This window comes from Silurus meridionalis, chromosome 29 (genome assembly GCF_014805685.1).
Source record: "Silurus meridionalis isolate SWU-2019-XX chromosome 29, ASM1480568v1, whole genome shotgun sequence".
Classification (NCBI taxonomy): Eukaryota; Metazoa; Chordata; class Actinopteri; order Siluriformes; family Siluridae; genus Silurus; species Silurus meridionalis.
Window position 1 is genome coordinate 12,671,158 of NC_060912.1, and position 17,500 is coordinate 12,688,657.

At 41.3% G+C, this 17,500-nt stretch overlaps 1 protein-coding gene across 3 annotated transcripts in view; it reads right to left on the minus strand.

Annotated features, from left to right (window-relative positions):
• Nucleotides 1–16,540, minus strand: part of LOC124382264 (trinucleotide repeat-containing gene 6B protein-like) — a 24,070-nt gene extending 7,530 nt beyond the window's left edge. For 2 of the 3 annotated variants that reach the window (XM_046844469.1, XM_046844467.1), the window contains exons 1-14: nt 16,358–16,540; nt 10,727–10,784; nt 10,570–10,588; nt 10,193–10,477; nt 8,297–10,087; nt 8,010–8,165; nt 7,403–7,575; nt 7,255–7,329; nt 6,948–7,073; nt 4,201–4,317; nt 2,385–2,486; nt 2,149–2,298; nt 1,931–1,988; nt 1–95 (exon numbers count right to left, since the gene is read on the minus strand). The exon at nt 1–95 is cut by the window's left edge and continues 46 nt beyond it. In XM_046844469.1, the coding sequence (XP_046700425.1) occupies nt 1–95; nt 1,931–1,988; nt 2,149–2,298; nt 2,385–2,486; nt 4,201–4,317; nt 6,948–7,073; nt 7,255–7,329; nt 7,403–7,575; nt 8,010–8,165; nt 8,297–10,087; nt 10,193–10,477; nt 10,570–10,588; nt 10,727–10,780 (3,201 nt within the window). In that variant the 5' untranslated portion in view covers nt 10,781–10,784; nt 16,358–16,540. Of the gene's footprint in view, nt 96–1,930; nt 1,989–2,148; nt 2,299–2,384; nt 2,487–4,200; nt 4,318–6,947; nt 7,074–7,254; nt 7,330–7,402; nt 7,576–8,009; nt 8,166–8,296; nt 10,088–10,192; nt 10,478–10,569; nt 10,589–10,726; nt 10,785–15,917; nt 15,997–16,357 lie in introns of all 3 variants that reach the window. The other variant, XM_046844468.1, reaches the window with a different exon arrangement.
• Between the last annotated feature and the right edge of the window lie 960 nt (nt 16,541–17,500).

Genomic DNA, 17,500 nt, shown 5'->3' on the forward strand with positions numbered 1-17,500 from the left:
TCCTGCCTCCATCATCCATTTAAACTGAGGTTGAGCTCCCCCTACTTCTTTTACTCCACTAATCACTGACTCAGGCTCCGCTCCTGATACAAAACCTGCCAGAGGAACAGAGGATAGAAATCAGTTACCACTTCCTGTCTGAACATTCTAGAACATCTTCTCTCCTTATGCACATCTTTTAGTTCTATGTGAATGTTTGCGAACAACATTAAATATATTTTGATTTCATATTATATATATATATATATACAGTGAGGAAAATAAGTATTTGAACACTCTGCTATTTTGCAAGTTTTCCCAGTTAGAAATCATGGAGGGGTCTGAAATTGTTAACGTAGGTGCATGTCCACTGTGAGAGACATAATCTAAAAAAAAATCCAGAAATCACAATTTATGATTTTTAAACTATTTATTTGTATAATACAGCTGCAAATAAGTATTTGAACACCTGTCTATCAGCTAGAATTCTGACCCTCAAAGACCTGTTAGTCTGCCTTTAAAATGTCCACCTCCACTACATTTATTATCCTAAATTAGATGCACCTGTTTGAGGTCGTTAGCTGCATAAAGACACCTGTCCACCCCATACAATCAGTAAGAATCCAACTACTAACATGGCCAAGACCAAAGAGCTGTCCAAAGACACTAGAGACAAAATTGTACACCTCCACAAGGCTGGAAAGGGCTACGGGAAATTGCCAAGCAGCTTGGTGAAAAAGGTCCACTGTTGGAGCAATCATTAGAAAATGGAAGAAGCTAAACATGACTGTCAATCTCCTCGGACTGGGGCTCCATGCAAGATCTCACCTCGTGGGGTCTCAATGATCCTAAGGAAGGTGAGAAATCAGCCCAGAACTACACGGGAGGAGCTGGTCAATGACCTGAAAAGAGCTGGGACCACCGTTTCCAAGGTTACTGTTGGTAATACACTAAGACGTCATGGTTTGAAATCATGCATGGCACGGAAGGTTCCCCTGCTTGAACCAGCACATGTCCAGGCACGTCTTAAGTTTGCCAATGACCATTTGGATGATCCAGAGGAGTCATGGGAGAAAGTCATGTGGTCAGATGAAACCAAAATAGAACTTTTGGGTCATAATTCCACTAAACGTGTTTGGAGGAAGAAGAATGATGAGTACCATCCCAAGAACACCATCCCTACTGTGAAGCATGGGGTGGTAGCATCATGCTTTGGGGTGTTTTTCTGCACATGGGACAGGGCGACTGCACTGTATTAAGGAGAGGATGACCGGGGCCATGTATTGCGAGATTTTGGGAACCATCTCCTTCCCTCAGTTAGAGCATTGAAGATGGGTCGAGGCTGGGTCTTCCAACATGACAATGACCAAGCACACAGCCAGGATAACCAAGGAGTGGCTCTGTAAGAAGCATATCAAGGTTCTGGCATGGCCTAGCCAGTCTCCAGACCTAAACCCAATAGAGAATCTTTGGAGGGAGCTCAAACTCCGTGTTTCTCAGCGACAGGCCAGAAACCTGACTGATCTAGAGAAGATCTGTGTGGAGGAGTGGACCAAAATCCCTCCTGCAGTGTGTGCAAACCTGGTGAAAAACTAAAGGAAACGTTTGACCTCTGTAATTGCAAACAAAGGCTACTGTACCAAATATTAACATTGACTTTCTCAGGTGTTCAAATACTTATTTGCAGCTGCATCATACAAATAAATAGTTTAAAAATCATACATTGTGATTTCTGGATTTTTTTTTAGATTATGTCTTTCACAGTGGACATGCACCTACGATGACAATTTCAGACCCCTTCATGATTTCTAAGTGGGAGAACTTGCAAAATAGCAGTGTGTTCAAATACTTATTTTCCTCACTGTATATATCTCGCGATTGTCATGAGTTAACTGCTGAGTAAACTGGTTTATTAATGGGGCTGAGTGTGGGATCCTGCACTCCAACTCACCTGGGAAAGAGGTGGGGCTTTTAGGGAGCTGCTGAAGAACTGCCATGATACGAGCAATCTACATACAGAGAGGGGGTGGGGGGGAAGAGGAAGGAGATAGGGAGAGAGAGAGAGAGAGAGAGAGAGAGAGAGAGAGAGAGTGAGAGAGTGATGTGTATGTCTGGTCTGTATTTCTCATGTCTACACTTGTTCAATGAAGTTACATTAATCTTCACTACCTGCTGAGGGTCCTGATGCTGAAGCAGAGGAAGAGGAGGAAGAGGAGGAGGAGGGGGAGGAGGAAGATGATGGGGAAACTTCCTGTGAGAAAGGAAATGATGCTGCTGTTGCTGTTGCTGCTGCTGCTGCTGGAGCAGAAGCTGATACGCCTGAGAACAAGAGCACGAAAGGCAACATTTATTTATTTGTCATCAGTTAACATTCAGTCACAGCACAGAGTAGAGAATCTGTTTACCAGCTGGACCTGCTGCATGTGGGGGTGTAGACCTCCGAGCAGGGCCAAGTGCTGAGGGGACGAGTGTGTGGGGAACATCGGATTCACAACAGACCCTGAAACCTGTACAAACAATAACACACATTGTTCCAGGAACACACCATCATTAACATTTCTCAACACCATCATTCAACACCACCATTACCATTAATCAACATTCTAGAACATTCTACAATTACTCTGAACATTCTAGAACATCTCCCCTTATGCACATCTTTTAGTTCTCTGTGAATGTTTGAGTACAACATTAAATATATTTCGACATATATATATATATATACACACCATAATTTCCGGACTATAAAGCGCACCCTTGTATAAGAATTTGACAAAGATTTTTATTTTGAAAATAAATAAGCCGCACCTGTCTATAAGCTGCAGGTGTCTACACTTAAACTAATGAACTTTACACAGGCTTTAACGAAAGACACTAAATGCAATGTGTTGCGCTTCTATTAGGAGCAGAGGGTATTTTGGAAATACGGCATGCCACTGCATTCTCCCGGTATTACTGCGTGTGTGTGCGTGTGAGACCGAGGAATATGTCCTTATTATTTTCTGATGCTGATTTCTAAGTTCCTCTGACTAACCCGTAACGCTGTTGCCAAGAAAAATAAAAAAGCACGAGTTTTGGAAACCTGTCTGTGTTTATATAATTTCTGTTGTAACTGGAGTTAGCGAGCTCTCCCTTCACCCAGACTCAACACGTTACAACGGCTTGTATCTAAACAGTAGCCGACCAAGAAAGTCATTGTTCACTGTCTTCCTCCTTCCTTTCACAACTACAGTGGTACCGTGACCTACGAGTTTAATTGGTTCCATGGACGAGCTCGTATCTCAATTTGCTCGCACATCAAATCAGTTTTCCATATTAAAAATACCGAAAATGATATTAATCCGTTCCAACCCTCAAAATGACCCCATTTTTATGTTTCATGTTATTAAATTGGAAAATACATTTATAAATAACAAATCTTGTATAAAAACATAATAAAAGAGAATGTAAAGATATAATAAGGTTTTATTCAGTGTCTTTTCCTTGGAGATGAGACGACTTGAGCTAACGAAAACACCGGTGGGTTGTGTGTGTGTGTGTGTGTGTGTGTGTGTGTGTGTGTGTGTGGAGGGGTGGTAGAGGCGATAAGCGGAGGCGGAGGGAAAACTCGTTTTTTTACTATCACTTCTGTACACTACGTGTCCCTAAACTTTAACATTTTTACTTTTTCTTCTTTGCTTATCTTAATTTTTGTCACAATCTTCGATTTCTGGCTTCGCTTTGCCATCTAGCAGCGGCGTCTCGAGCTCGTACCTCAATTTTTTGCTCACGTAACAAAGCAAAAAAATCGACCGAGTGACCGCTCGTACCTCGGAAAACTCGTACATTAATGCACTCGTAGGTCAAAGTACCACTGTAAAAAAACCAGGATAAATTCATAAATAAGCCGCTTCGTTGTTTAAGCCGCAGAGTTCAAAACGTAGGAAAAAATACGGTATATATTGTGATTCTCAACACCATCATTCAACAACATCATTAACATTACTCAACACCATTATTTACCACCACCATCATTCAATAATTCAACACCACCATCATTCAACACCATCAATCAACACCATCATTCAACACCACCATTCAACACCATCAATCAACACCATCATTCAATAATTCAACACCACCATCATTCAACACCATCAATCAACACCATCATTCAATAATTCAACACCACCATCATTCAACACCATCATTTAACATTGTCATTCAACACCATAAACCTACCTGAGGTGGGAGGAACTGCTGAGGCACTTGTGCTCGTACTCCAGGGGAAGGATTTATGTGATGCACACCCGGCTGCTGCACTCCTCTTAAATGTGCACTGGTGTTAAACACACCAGTCTATAAACAAGCAATTTCATAATATTAATATACATCAGAATTTCCACTGTAAAGCACCGTCAGTGTCACACAACTATTCTGATATCTTCAGAAGAGAAAGCAGATTTACACTACTGCTCTGGCATGTTAACCAAAATGGTATATTGTATATTTACAAACAATTTATTTACACTATATATTTATATATCTATATTAATATATATATATACAGTACAGACCAAAAGTTTGGACACACCTTCAAAACTCTTTGAATGAGAAGGTGTGTCCAAACTTTTGTCTGTACTATATATATATATATATATATATATATATATATATATATATATATATATATATATATATATATATATACAGTGGGGAAAATAAGTATTTGACACATCAGCATTTTTATCAGTAAGGGGATTTCTAAGTGGGCTATTGACACAACATTTCCACCAGATGTAGCATCAAGCCAAATATTGAATTCATATAAAGAAATCAGAACATTTAAGTCTACAAGTTGAGTCATAATAAATAAAGTGAAATGACACAGGGAATAAGTATTGAACACACTTTATTTAATACTTTGTAGAAAAGACTTTGTTGGTGATTACAGCATCTAGACGCCTCTTGTATGGAGGGACCAGTCGTCTGCATTGCTCAGGAGTGATTCTGCCCCATTCTTCCACACAAATGGTCTTTAAATCTTGAAGGTTCCTTGGGCCTCTTTTATGAACTTTAATCTTCAGTTCTCTCCATAGATTTTCTATAGGATTTAGGTCAGGTGATTGACTGGGCCATTCAAGCAACTTGATTTTCTTTCTTTGGAACCACTTCATTGTTTCCTTGGCCTTGTGTTTGGGATCGTTGTCTTGCTGAAATGTCCACCCTCTTTTCATTTTCAGCTTTCTGGTAGATGGCAGCAGATTTTTATCCAGAATGTTCCGGTACATTTCTCCATTCATCCTGCCTTCAATAATATGAAGTCTGCCAGTACCCCTGCTGAAAAGCAGCCCCAAACCATGATGCTTCCACCCCCAAACTTAACTGTTGGTATGGTGTTCTTGGGGTGGTGGGCAGTGCCATTTCTTCTCCAAACATGGTGTGTAGAATGACTGGCAAAAAGTTCAATTTTGCTTTCATCTGACCAGACTATAGTCTCCCAATAATCCACAGACTTCTCTAAATGCTCTTTCGCAAACTTTAACCGAGCCTCAACATGCTTTTTGTTCAGCAATGGAGTCTTGGTGGTGAGTGTGCATGGATGCCATGGCGGTTCAGTGCATTGCTTATAGTTTTCTTTGAAACAACAGTACCTGCTGATGCAAGGTCTTCCTGAAGTTCTGCCCGAGTGGTTCTTGGCTCTTGGCGAACTCTCCTGATTATTCTTTGGACTCCTCGGACAGGGATCTTACGTGGAGCACCTGATCGTGGCCGGTTTATGATGAACTGATGCTCTTTCCATTTCCGGATAATGACCCCCACAGTGCTCACAGGAACATTCAGCATTCTGGAAATGCGCCTATAACCATTCCCATCAATATGCTTTTCAACGATAAGATTACGAAGATCTTGAGAGAGTTCTGTGCTTTTACCCATCATGAAGTCTTTTCTGTGTGCCTCCTGGGTAATGGACTAAAGCAGCTGATATCAATTAGTACTGATAGGGGGCAGTGTTTCTCTCTCAATACTGACAGGTTTCAGGTGATCTCCTGGCTTTCTATGCCATTTTGCACCTTGTTTCCTTCATGTGTTCAATACTTATTCCCTGTGTCATTTCACTTTATTTATTATGACTTGTAGACTTAAATGTTCTGATTTCTTTGTATGATTTCAATATTTGGCTTGATGGCTACATCTGGTGGAAATTTTGTGTCAATAGCCCACTTAGAAATCCCCTTACTGATAAAAAAGGCTGATGTGGCAAATACTTATTTTCCCCGCTGTATTAGAACTAAAACGAATCCTCAAGTAATTTGAACAAAAAAATGCATTGAGGCAAATTACTTTATAGTTTGATACTTTGTTTAGTCCATTTAACTACAAAAGGAACTGTTTCCCCACGGACCGTTATTACTGACACACCACCCACTAAACTCTGGAGCGCTCTGGACAGGGAACACAGAAGACGCTGCAGAATGAAAATGGAGGAATGGAGAAAAAACGGTGAGGGAAGAGGACGAGATTCAGGTTAAAGAAAAAGCCAGAACGGTTCCAAAGTCTGGGATCATTTCAAACTGAAACATAAAGAAAACACTGTCCAGTGTGTTTACCGTTTTTACAGTCATTTAAATTTGATTCATATATTTTTATTTATGATTTATATATTTTATATTTTTATATTTAATATTTGCACATTTGTATTTGCATTCTGTTTTAATATGGAAATGAAATGCACTAAATGGGTTTAGTTTTTATAGATATTCTTTTGTGCAATTTCAGCAATAAAAATGTAAATTTTTCTAAAAAGGACACAAATGACGTTCAGAGACACGTCTTATTTTCTCTCAGATTAATGGATAGAATAATCCGTAGAAAACATGATGAATAAAATAATCAATAGCTGCAGCCCTGATACACACACACACACACACACACACACACACACACACACACACACACACACACACTGTTTTATAATAAGGTCTTACTGTTCCTGGCTCCTTCAAGCTGTGAGAGCGAAAGCTTCCTCCACCTCTTCCTCCTCTCCTCATCTCCCCATTATAGTCGTTCATCCCTCTCCTGTTCCTCTCTGGTGCTGAGAGAGCCTCTTCATCCTGATCCAAACCAGTATGTGATAGCCATGTTAGCTACATGCTGAACACTGAGCAGATCACTATGATGTTACATGATGCACATGTGTGTTGCAGTTTCTTCAGTCTGATTCCTATGCACACTTTACATTCAGTAAATTACAATGAAACTTTGATGCCATATCATCACTCAGTTATGAGTTACCGTGATTGCCATGTTTGACATCTGCCGAGTTACCAAACCTGTCCAGGAACTCGCCCCGTTTCCTTTTAGAGGAGCCTGAAGGAAAACAGGACAATTCTGAAAATCCGAGTGTAGACATAATCAGCTAGAATGCAAGACACCTACATACCTTTCCTCCAGTTCTTCTGCCACCGTGGTTCCAACCTCCAGAGGAAAAGGAGGAAGTGTTGTCTTGAGACCTGTTGCCCCACATTCCAGAACCACTATCTTCCTCCTCCCAGCTGGAATGGTGTGAAGTTTTTAATCCTCCATCACTCCAGCCATCTTGCATAGTCTTTGGACCTAAAAATAAATTTGTGAAAATTTCAGTCTGTAACTGGAGATCCAGATACAAGGTGTAGTCTAAACAAGTGCCGCGTCCACCTCATGGAAAAAACATGAGCTCTTCAGGGTACGGCGTTACTAATGTTTTATACTGTACAGGAAATACATGTAGTGGAAGATCTTTAAGAGCAACGTGGCAATTAAAATTACGAAATTCAGTGATCAACCACGAATATTGGGAGAACTTGACCAAAATCACTTCACACTGATCTTTCATCAGAACCCAAACTAGAGTTGGCTTAGACCTTAGATGATCAGTGGTGGTAGATCACAAGTAGAGTTGGTCCTAAAACGAATGACTTACATCCCTTTACATTTTTAGGGTTGGGGAGAGACCATCACAGGAAGCAGGGTTTGGTACATCTGGCCAGGAAATACAAAGCCATTCTTACCAGTTTTAGATGAATTGGAAGGGGAACTGCTCCATACTGTCCCTTTCCCAGATTCTTCTGGATCTCTCCAGCTTGAGGGAGCATCAAAGGCCTTCCCCCAGCCTGCTGCGCTGGTGTTCATGAACTGTTCAGAAGCACCAGCACTGCGTTCCCATGCTGAAGATGTTGAAGGAAAGAAGTTAAAAGTGATGAAGAGCATGATGACAAGTATAAAAGATTGGTGCAACATTGACCCACATGTTTCTCACATCTGTGCATGCTTTCATACGACATTCAGTTCACTTCACCTGCATTTTTGTCTCTGCTGGTCACAGTGGTGGCAGACATGGACTCATGATGTTGTTGAGATGGCTCACTCCTCTGCTGCAGGTTGCTCTTGTCCCACATGTTAACGCTCCTGTGGTCATAGTGAGTAGGGTCACCCCAGGCTGATGTACCATCATCAATCTCCATCTTCCTGCTTATGGACTGGGGTGAGGGCTCTTCCCAACCGCTTGGCTCAATGGCTGAAGATATGTGTGGGATGGGACCAGGCTTCCATCCCGAGTTTTGGTTCAGGGCCAATGGGCCCGTGGGTGGATCCTTGGACTCCTGCGAGCTGTTTGGTGGTGTTAGCTGGGAGTGTGAGTGCTGCAGGTGCTGCTGATTTGAGCTTTGCAGTGCCATGTGATTGTTTGGTGTATGTTGCGGGTGGCGATTGTCCCCCCACACCTGCTGCTGTTTGTTCTGTCCCTCATCCTCAGAGTCAGCCCATGATCTCTCACCTTGTTCAGCTCTACCCTTGTTTTCTCCCCACTGAGTGTTACCCAGGCCCCAACTGCCCCTGTCCTGTTCTCTCTGTTGCAGAGCTTCTTTTCTATTCCCATGCCAACTATCTTCCTGCTCATCTTTGATAGCCTCAACCCAGCTGTTGTCTCTCCCTGTCAATAAAGCCCCCTGTTTACTCTCTATTCTCTCCTCACTTTGCCCCCATGTATTCCCTGTCCCATGGCTTCTGGACCCCTTCACATGGCCCTGCAAATCCCTGGACCAAGAAGGGCAGCTGAGGCTGTTTACATCCACCTGAGCGCGCCCAGTCCAGTCCTGACCTGTTTCAGATCTACTGCCCACCTCCAAATTCCATGCTATGCTCTGCTTAATCTGAATCTGCCCCCAGCCAGTGTTAGAAAGTACTCTGGGATCCAGATCACTTCGATTAAGCATTCTCTGTAAGGTCACTTCAGTGCATGACGATTGAGTTCTGGAAGTGCTGTTAGAACAAGTACCATCTTCACTGCTTCCATGACCAGAAGACTGATGCTCTGATCTGTCCCTTTCACTCTCATTCGCCCCTTTCTCACGATCTCTTCTTATTGTTTTGGTTGCGATCATCTGAGTGTCTTGTAAACAATCAGGAGGGTTTTCTTTTACATGTCCACTACTGCCCTCTTTTGGCACGTCCCCTCGACTCTCTGAAGCTATCTGCTTTTTTAGACCACTTCCTTTTTCAGCCTGGACTGTTTGAGATACTTCATGGCTGACTTTCCACCCCACTTGACTTTCCACAGAAGTTCCCCACATTTCTCCAGGCTTCAGCACTTCCCCACTTGCCTTTCTATGACATGTGTCAGGAATTAAGACTTCGAGATTTGAAGTGAAAGTTGGAAGCTGCACTGCCTGATTTAACTTTTTGCAGTCAGTAGCAGCTTCCACTTGTTTTGGTCCCACTTCTTCTTCCACCCTGTTCTCCACAGACTGGCTGTCATCCTGGCTTTGGATCTGCTGCATGCTTTCTGCATCTGCCCGATTCAAGGCAGTTTCACAGTGGGAAGAGGGGACTGATTCTGAGTTCTCTTCATCTGCAGTGACACCAGGCTCCACCTGTTCTGAATTGTCCTCTTGCTTGCTGTGATTGTATTCCCATGAAGTTTTGTTTAAGGACTCACTCTGCCTCCTGCTCCTGCTTTTGTCCATTACAATCTTAGCCATTCCCTGAGAGAGCAGCGGTGCACCGGGTCCCGGGCCGCATGTGGAATTTGCATAAGTTAAAGAAGATAAAGACAATAAGGGAGGTGAAGAGGTGAGATCTACATTAGGGTCTAGAAAAAAAGAAGAACAGTCATGATGTAGTACCTGTATCTGGTGTTAATTACTCCACAGTGGTGCATGTTAGCAGAAAAAAATAGAATAATTGTTTGCCCCACCTGAGTGTAGTGTGGTGGTTACATGCGACTGATCCCCTGTGTGCAGGAATGGTGAAATACCATCTAGAGACTGGCCTCGTTTCAGTAGAATTTTATGCTCCTGATGGTTTCGAAAACGAGGTGGCACTTCACGGGACATGTGCCACAAAGACACTGCAGGGAGCTTTGCATTGTTCTCACCTGCAGGGGGCAGTGTAGGACCCACAGAGGCAGGATAAGGGGACAAGGATGGAGTGGAACTACAGCGTAGTGTTACACAGTTAAACGGGGCAGGTGTGCTCAATTCTGATTGGACCAAAAAAACAAAATAAATTATACATACAGTTATAGATCTACAGTAGATTCAATAAAACTAATCACATCAGTGAAGTGTTTACCTTTAACAATCTGTTTATCCTGAAACAACACAAGACCACATGCAATCAGAATAAACAACAATCCATATTAGTTTCATCAGTATGTCTGAGGACTGATATTTCTGATATCTACACCTAATAATCACTTCTGATCCTGTTATACCATAAAACTTCTCACCTTCTTAGAACCTGCAGGACTCTGACCATCTTCTGAAGTTTGAAAGTTTTCCATTAAACTGTAAAAACAGACAAAATTAACAGACTGTGAGACCAAGTGCATGTCAACAACAAACTAAAACCAACTGTAAAGGCAGATCCATTGATCTAAAAACAGGTCTATTGCAGTGTAAATGTGTATATCATTGTTTATTGATTATACATATTTATAACAGGTCAGTGTTTATAACAGGTCAGTGTTTATAACAGGTCAGTGTTTATAACAGATCAGTGTGAGGCGTAAGTGTTTATAACAGGTCAGTGAGGCATAATGTTTATAACAGATCAGTGTGAGGCGTAAGTGCTTATAACAGGTCAGTGTGAAGCGTAAGTGTTTATAACAGGTCAGTGTGAGGCGTAAGTGTTTATAACAGGTCAGTGTGAAGCGTAAGTGTTTATAACAGGTCAGTGTGAAGCGTAAGTGTTTATAACAGGTCAGTGTTTATAACAGGTCAGTGTGAAGCGTAATGTTTATAACAGGTCAGTGTGAGGCATAAGTGTTTATGACAGGTCAGTGTGAGGCATAAGTGTTTATAACAGGTCAGTGTGAGGCATAAGTGTTTATAACAGGTCAGTGTGAAGCGTAATATTTATAACAGGTCAGTGTGAAGCGTAATGTTTATAACAGGTCAGTGTGAAGCGTAATGTTTATAACAGGTCAGTGTTTATAACAGGTCAGTGTGAAGCGTAATGTTTATAACAGGTCAGTGTGAAGCGTAATGTTTATAACAGGTCAGTGTGAGGCGTAAGTGTTTATGACAGGTCAGTGTGAGGCATAAGTGTTTATAACAGGTCAGTGTGAAGCGTAATGTTTATAACAGGTCAGTGTGAAGCGTAATGTTTATAACAGGTCAGTGTGAAGCATAATGTTTGTAACAGGTCAGTGTTTATAACAGGTCAGTGTGAGGCGTAATGTTTATAACAGGTCAGTGTGAAGCGTAATGTTTATAACAGGTCAGTGTGAAGCGTAATGTTTGTAACAGGTCAGTGTTTATAACAGGTCAGTGTGAGGCGTAAGTCTTTATGACAGGTCAGTGTGAGGCGTAAGTGTTTATAACATTTCACTGTGAGGAGTAAGTGTTTATAACAGGTTAGTGTGAAGCGAAGTGTTTATAAGAAGTCAGTGTGAGGCGAAGTGTTTATAACATTTCACTGTGAGGTAAGTGTTTATAAGAAGTCAGTGTGAGGCGTAAGTTTTTATAACATTTCACTGTGAGGAGTAAGTGTTTATAAGAAGTCAGTGTGAGGCGTAAGTGTTTATAACATTTCACTGTGAGGAGTAAGTGTTTATAACAGGTCAGTGTGAGGCATAAGTGTTTATAACAGGTCAGTGTGAAGCGTAATGTTTATAACAGGTCAGTGTGAAGCGTAATGTTTATAACAGGTCAGTGTGAAGCATAATGTTTGTAACAGGTCAGTGTTTATAACAGGTCAGTGTGAGGCGTAATGTTTATAACAGGTCAGTGTGAAGCGTAATGTTTATAACAGGTCAGTGTGAAGCGTAATGTTTATAACAGGTCAGTGTGAAGCGTAATGTTTGTAACAGGTCAGTGTTTATAACAGGTCAGTGTGAGGCGTAAGTCTTTATGACAGGTCAGTGTGAGGCGTAAGTGTTTATAACAGGTCAGTGTTAGCCGTAGGTGTTTATAACAGGTCAGTGTGAGGCGTAGGTGCTTATAACAGGTCAGTGTGAGGCGTAAGTGCTTATAACAGGTCAGTGTGAGGCATAAGTGCTTATAACAGGTCAGTGTGAGGCATAAGTGCTTATAAGAGGTCAGTGTGAGGCTGAACAGGTGTTTATAATAGGTCAGTGTGAAGCGTAAGTGTTTATAACAGGTCAGTGTGAGGCAAAAGTGCTTATAACAGGTCAGTGTGAGGCATAAGTGCTTATAAGAGGTCAGTGTGAGGCTAAAGTGTTTATAACAGGTCAGTGTAAAGCGTAAGTGTTTATAACAGGTCAGTGTGAGGCGTAAGTGCTTATAACAGGTCAGTGTGAAGCGTAAGTGTTTATAACATTTCACTGTGAGGAGTAAGTGTTTATAACAGGTCAGTGTGAAGCGTAAGTGTTTATAACATTTCACTGTGAGGAGTAAGTGTTTATAACAGGTCAGTGTGAGGCGAAGTGTTTATAACAGGTCAGTGTGAAGCGTAAGTGTTTATAACATTTCACTGTGAGGTAAGTGTTTATAACAGGTCAGTGTGAAGCGTAAGTGTTTATAACATTTCACTGTGAGGAGTAAGTGTTTATAACAAGTCAGTGTGAAGCGTAAGTGTTTATAACATTTCACTGTGAGGAGTAAGTGTTTATAACAAGTCAGTGTGAAGCGTAAGTGTTTATAACAGGTCAGTGTGGCGTAAGTGTTTATAACAAGTCAGTGTGAGGCGTAAGTGTTTATAACATTTCACTGTGAGGAGTAAGTGTTTATAACAGGTCAGTGTGAGGCGTAAGTGTTTATAACATTTCACTGTGAGGAGTAAGTGTTTATAAGAAGTCAGTGTGGCGTAAGTGTTTATAACATTTCACTGTGAGGAGTAAGTGTTTATAAGAAGTCAGTGTGAGGCGTAAGTGTTTATAACATTTCACTGTGAGGAGTAAGTGTTTATAACAGGTCAGTGTGAGCGTAAGTGTTTATAACATTTCACTGTGAGGAGTAAGTGTTTATAAGAAGTCAGTGAGGCGTAAGTGTTTATAACATTTCACTGTGAGGAGTAAGTGTTTATAAGAAGTCAGTGTGAGGCGTAAGTGTTTATAACATTTCACTGTGAGGAGTAAGTGTTTATAACAAGTCAGTGTGAGCGTAAGTGTTTATAACATTTCACTGTGAGGAGTAAGTGTTTATAAGAAGTCAGTGTGAGGCGTAAGTGTTTATAACATTTCACTGTGAGGAGTAAGTGTTTATAAGAAGTCAGTGTGAGGCGTAAGTGTTTATAACATTTCACTGTGAGGAGTAAGTGTTTATAACAGGTTAGTGTGAAGCGTAAGTGTTTATAAGAAGTCAGTGTGAGGCGTAAGTGTTTATAACATTTCACTGTGAGGAGTAAGTGTTTATAAGAAGTCAGTGTGAGGCGTAAGTGTTTATAACATTTCACTGTGAGGAGTAAGTGTTTATAACAGGTCAGTGTGAGGCTAAAGTGTTTATAACATTTCACTGTGAGGAGTAAGTGTTTATAAGAAGTCAGTGTGAGCGTAAGTGTTTATAACATTTCACTGTGAGGAGTAAGTGTTTATAAGAAGTCAGTGTGAGGCGTAAGTGTTTATAACATTTCACTGTGAGGAGTAAGTGTTTATAACAGGTCAGTGTGAAGCGTAAGTGTTTATAACATTTCACTGTGAGGAGTAAGTGTTTATAACAGGTCGTGTGAAGCGTAAGTGTTTATAACATTTCACTGTGAGGAGTAAGTGTTTATAACAGGTCAGTGTTTGGCGTAAGTGTTTATAACAGGTCAGTGTGAAGCGTAATGTTTATAACATTTCACTGTGAGGAGTAAGTGTTTATAACAGGTCAGTGTGCGTAAGTGTTTATAACATTTCACTGTGAGGAGTAAGTGTTTATAACAAGTCAGTGTGAGCGTAAGTGTTTATAACATTTCACTGTGAGGAGTAAGTGTTTATAACAAGTCAGTGTGAAGCGTAAGTGTTTATAACATTTCACTGCGAGGAGTAAGTGTTTATAACAAGTCAGTGTGAGGCGTAAGTGTTTATAACATTTCACTGTGAGGAGTAAGTGTTTATAACAGGTCAGTGTGAGGCGAAGTGTTTATAACATTTCACTGTGAGGAGTAAGTGTTTATAAGAAGTCAGTGTGAGGCGAAGTGTTTATAACATTTCACTGTGAGGAGTAAGTGTTTATAAGAAGTCAGTGTGAGGCGTAAGTGTTTATAACATTTCACTGTGAGGAGTAAGTGTTTATAACAGGTCAGTGTGAGGCGAAGTGTTTATAACATTTCACTGTGAGGAGTAAGTGTTTATAAGGCGTCAGTGTGAGGCGTAAGTGTTTATAACATTTCACTGTGAGGAGTAAGTGTTTATAAGAAGTCAGTGTGAGGCGTAAGTGTTTATAACATTTCACTGTGAGGAGTAAGTGTTTATAAGAAGTCAGTGTGAGGCGTAAGTGTTTATAACATTTCACTGTGAGGAGTAAGTGTTTATAAGAAGTCAGTGTGAGGCGTAAGTGTTTATAACATTTCACTGTGAGGAGTAAGTGTTTATAAGAAGTCAGTGTGAGGCGTAAGTGTTTATAACATTTCACTGTGAGGAGTAAGTGTTTATAACAGGTTAGTGTGAAGCGTAGTGTTTATAACATTTCACTGTGAGGTAAGTGTTTATAACATTTCACTGTGAGGAGTAAGTGTTTATAAGAAGTCAGTGTGAGGCGTAAGTGTTTATAACATTTCACTGTGAGGAGTAAGTGTTTATAACAGGTCGTTGTGAAGCGTAAGTGTTTATAACAGGTCAGTGTGAGGCTGAACAGGTGTTTATAATAGGTCAGTGTGAAGCGTAAGTGTTTATAACAGGTCAGTGTGAGGCGTAAGTGCTTATAAGAGGTCAGTGTGAGCGTAAGTGTTTATAACATTTCACTGTGAGGAGTAAGTGTTTATAACAGGTCGTTGTGAAGCGTAAGTGTTTATAACATTTCACTGTGAGGAGTAAGTGTTTATAAGAAGTCAGTGTGAAGCGTAAGTGTTTATAACATTTCACTGTGAGGAGTAAGTGTTTATAAGAAGTCAGTGTGAGGCGTAAGTGTTTATAACATTTCACTGTGAGGAGTAAGTGTTTATAACAGGTCGTTGTGAAGCGTAAGTGTTTATAACATTTCACTGTGAGGAGTAAGTGTTTATAACAAGTCAGTGTGAAGCGTAAGTGTTTATAACAGGTCAGTGTGAGGCGAAGTGTTTATAACAGGTCAGTGTGAGGCGTAAGTGTTTATAACATTTCACTGTGAGGAGTAAGTGTTTATAACAGGTCAGTGTGAGGCGTAAGTGTTTATAACATTTCACTGTGAGGAGTAAGTGTTTATAACAGGTCAGTGTAAAGCGTAAGTGTTTATAAGAAGTCAGTGTGAGGCGTAAGGGTTTTTTAACATGTAAACAAGTCCGTGCTGATTTCTCCTACCCGTTTTCTGATTGTTTCCTCTCCCCAGAACATCACTTACCAATAATATCACTAGTCGTTTGACTGTGCAGTAAAACGGACCAATCAGAGCACTGAGTGAGGTAACGAGTAGCCAATTCCTGCAGGATAAGAGAAGCTTGTCTGAATACGGGTAGGAAATGCTAAGCGCACGCTCCCAGATAGCGCATTTCACTGATCCGGATCAAAATACGGAAATGGAGAATGAAAACGGCGATACGGAAATAGAACGTTTATAAAACGTGCACGCGACGCGAACAATGTGGCGGAAAAAAACCCGATTCATCCACTGAATCTTCTCACCATATTAACATGCTACATGCTAAAAACAACTAGCACCTGTGGCTATGCTAATCATTCTCAACCAGAATAAACCTCCAGCACTCTGTGTGTGTGTGTGTGTGTGTGTGTGTGTGTGTGTGTGTGTGTGTGTGTGTGTGTGAGCGCGCGCGCGAGTTTTACCTGTGCGTTGTGTTTATTTATCAGGACATATCAGCTGCATTTACATCTCCTTCCAGGGGGAAATAAATACACAGTGTGTGTGTGTGTGTGTGTGTGTGTGGAGAGTGTAAACTTCTTAGGCATTCAACCCGACTGTTGCATTAAGGAGGAAGTGCAGTACACAAGGTTTCACAGCAGGGACACGGACACACACACACACACACACACACACACACACACACACGAGTGTACAGTATTCCTAGCGCACTTACACAAATGCACAGTGACAGAGCTCTGCTCTACTCAGTACTGACACGGTTTCACTCTCTCTCTCTCTCTCACACACACACACACACACACACACAGCTGTAGTGAGAATTAGGATCTGATTTCTTCTTGTGTTCTACAAGTTTCTTCAAACAGATCATTCCAGAAGTAATTAAACCTGTTTTAAAATAATGAACTCTTCCATTAGCACTGGTTTTGTACCTAAATCCTTCAAACTGCAGTTATCAACCCCCTAATTAAGAAACCTGACCTTCAACCTGTCAGCTGTCCAACTACAGTCCAATATCAAACCTCCCCTTTATCTCCAAGATTCTAGAAAAGTTAGTTGCACAGCATCTCCTCCTTGCTGGTCTAGAGAATATTCTAGAAAGCTCTCTTCTGGCTTAGGCCTTATTTTACTGATCATTATGTTATTATGTTCCCTCACGAATACTTCGATCAAAGGTGCAGGTTATTTGTTGGCACCTCAAATAATAAAGACTACAGTTATGGAACAACCTTCCAATCAGTGTTGGGGACTTAGACTGTCAGGGAGCCACCTGCCACGCCTGCCTCCAAGGCTCTCACTCAGCCTCGCCCCACTCTAATCGCCTGCACCTGTTCCACATTACCTTTACCCTTTAAAGAGTGCCGTTTCCACCTTACTCGCGGTCGGATCTACTAAGTTGCGTACAGTGATCTACCCAATTCCTTACAACCAGTATTCCCCGTTGGTCCATGCTCCTGGTACCGCTTCTAAGGAAGCACGCTAGACGGGTTTGCCTACATTGGCTCACAGAGGTGATCATATCATTGTGCCTCAGATATCTGCAGAGAGAGCCGTCATGCCCCAGAGTCCCACCGAAGGCATCATCGCGCTCCAGATTCCCGCCGAAG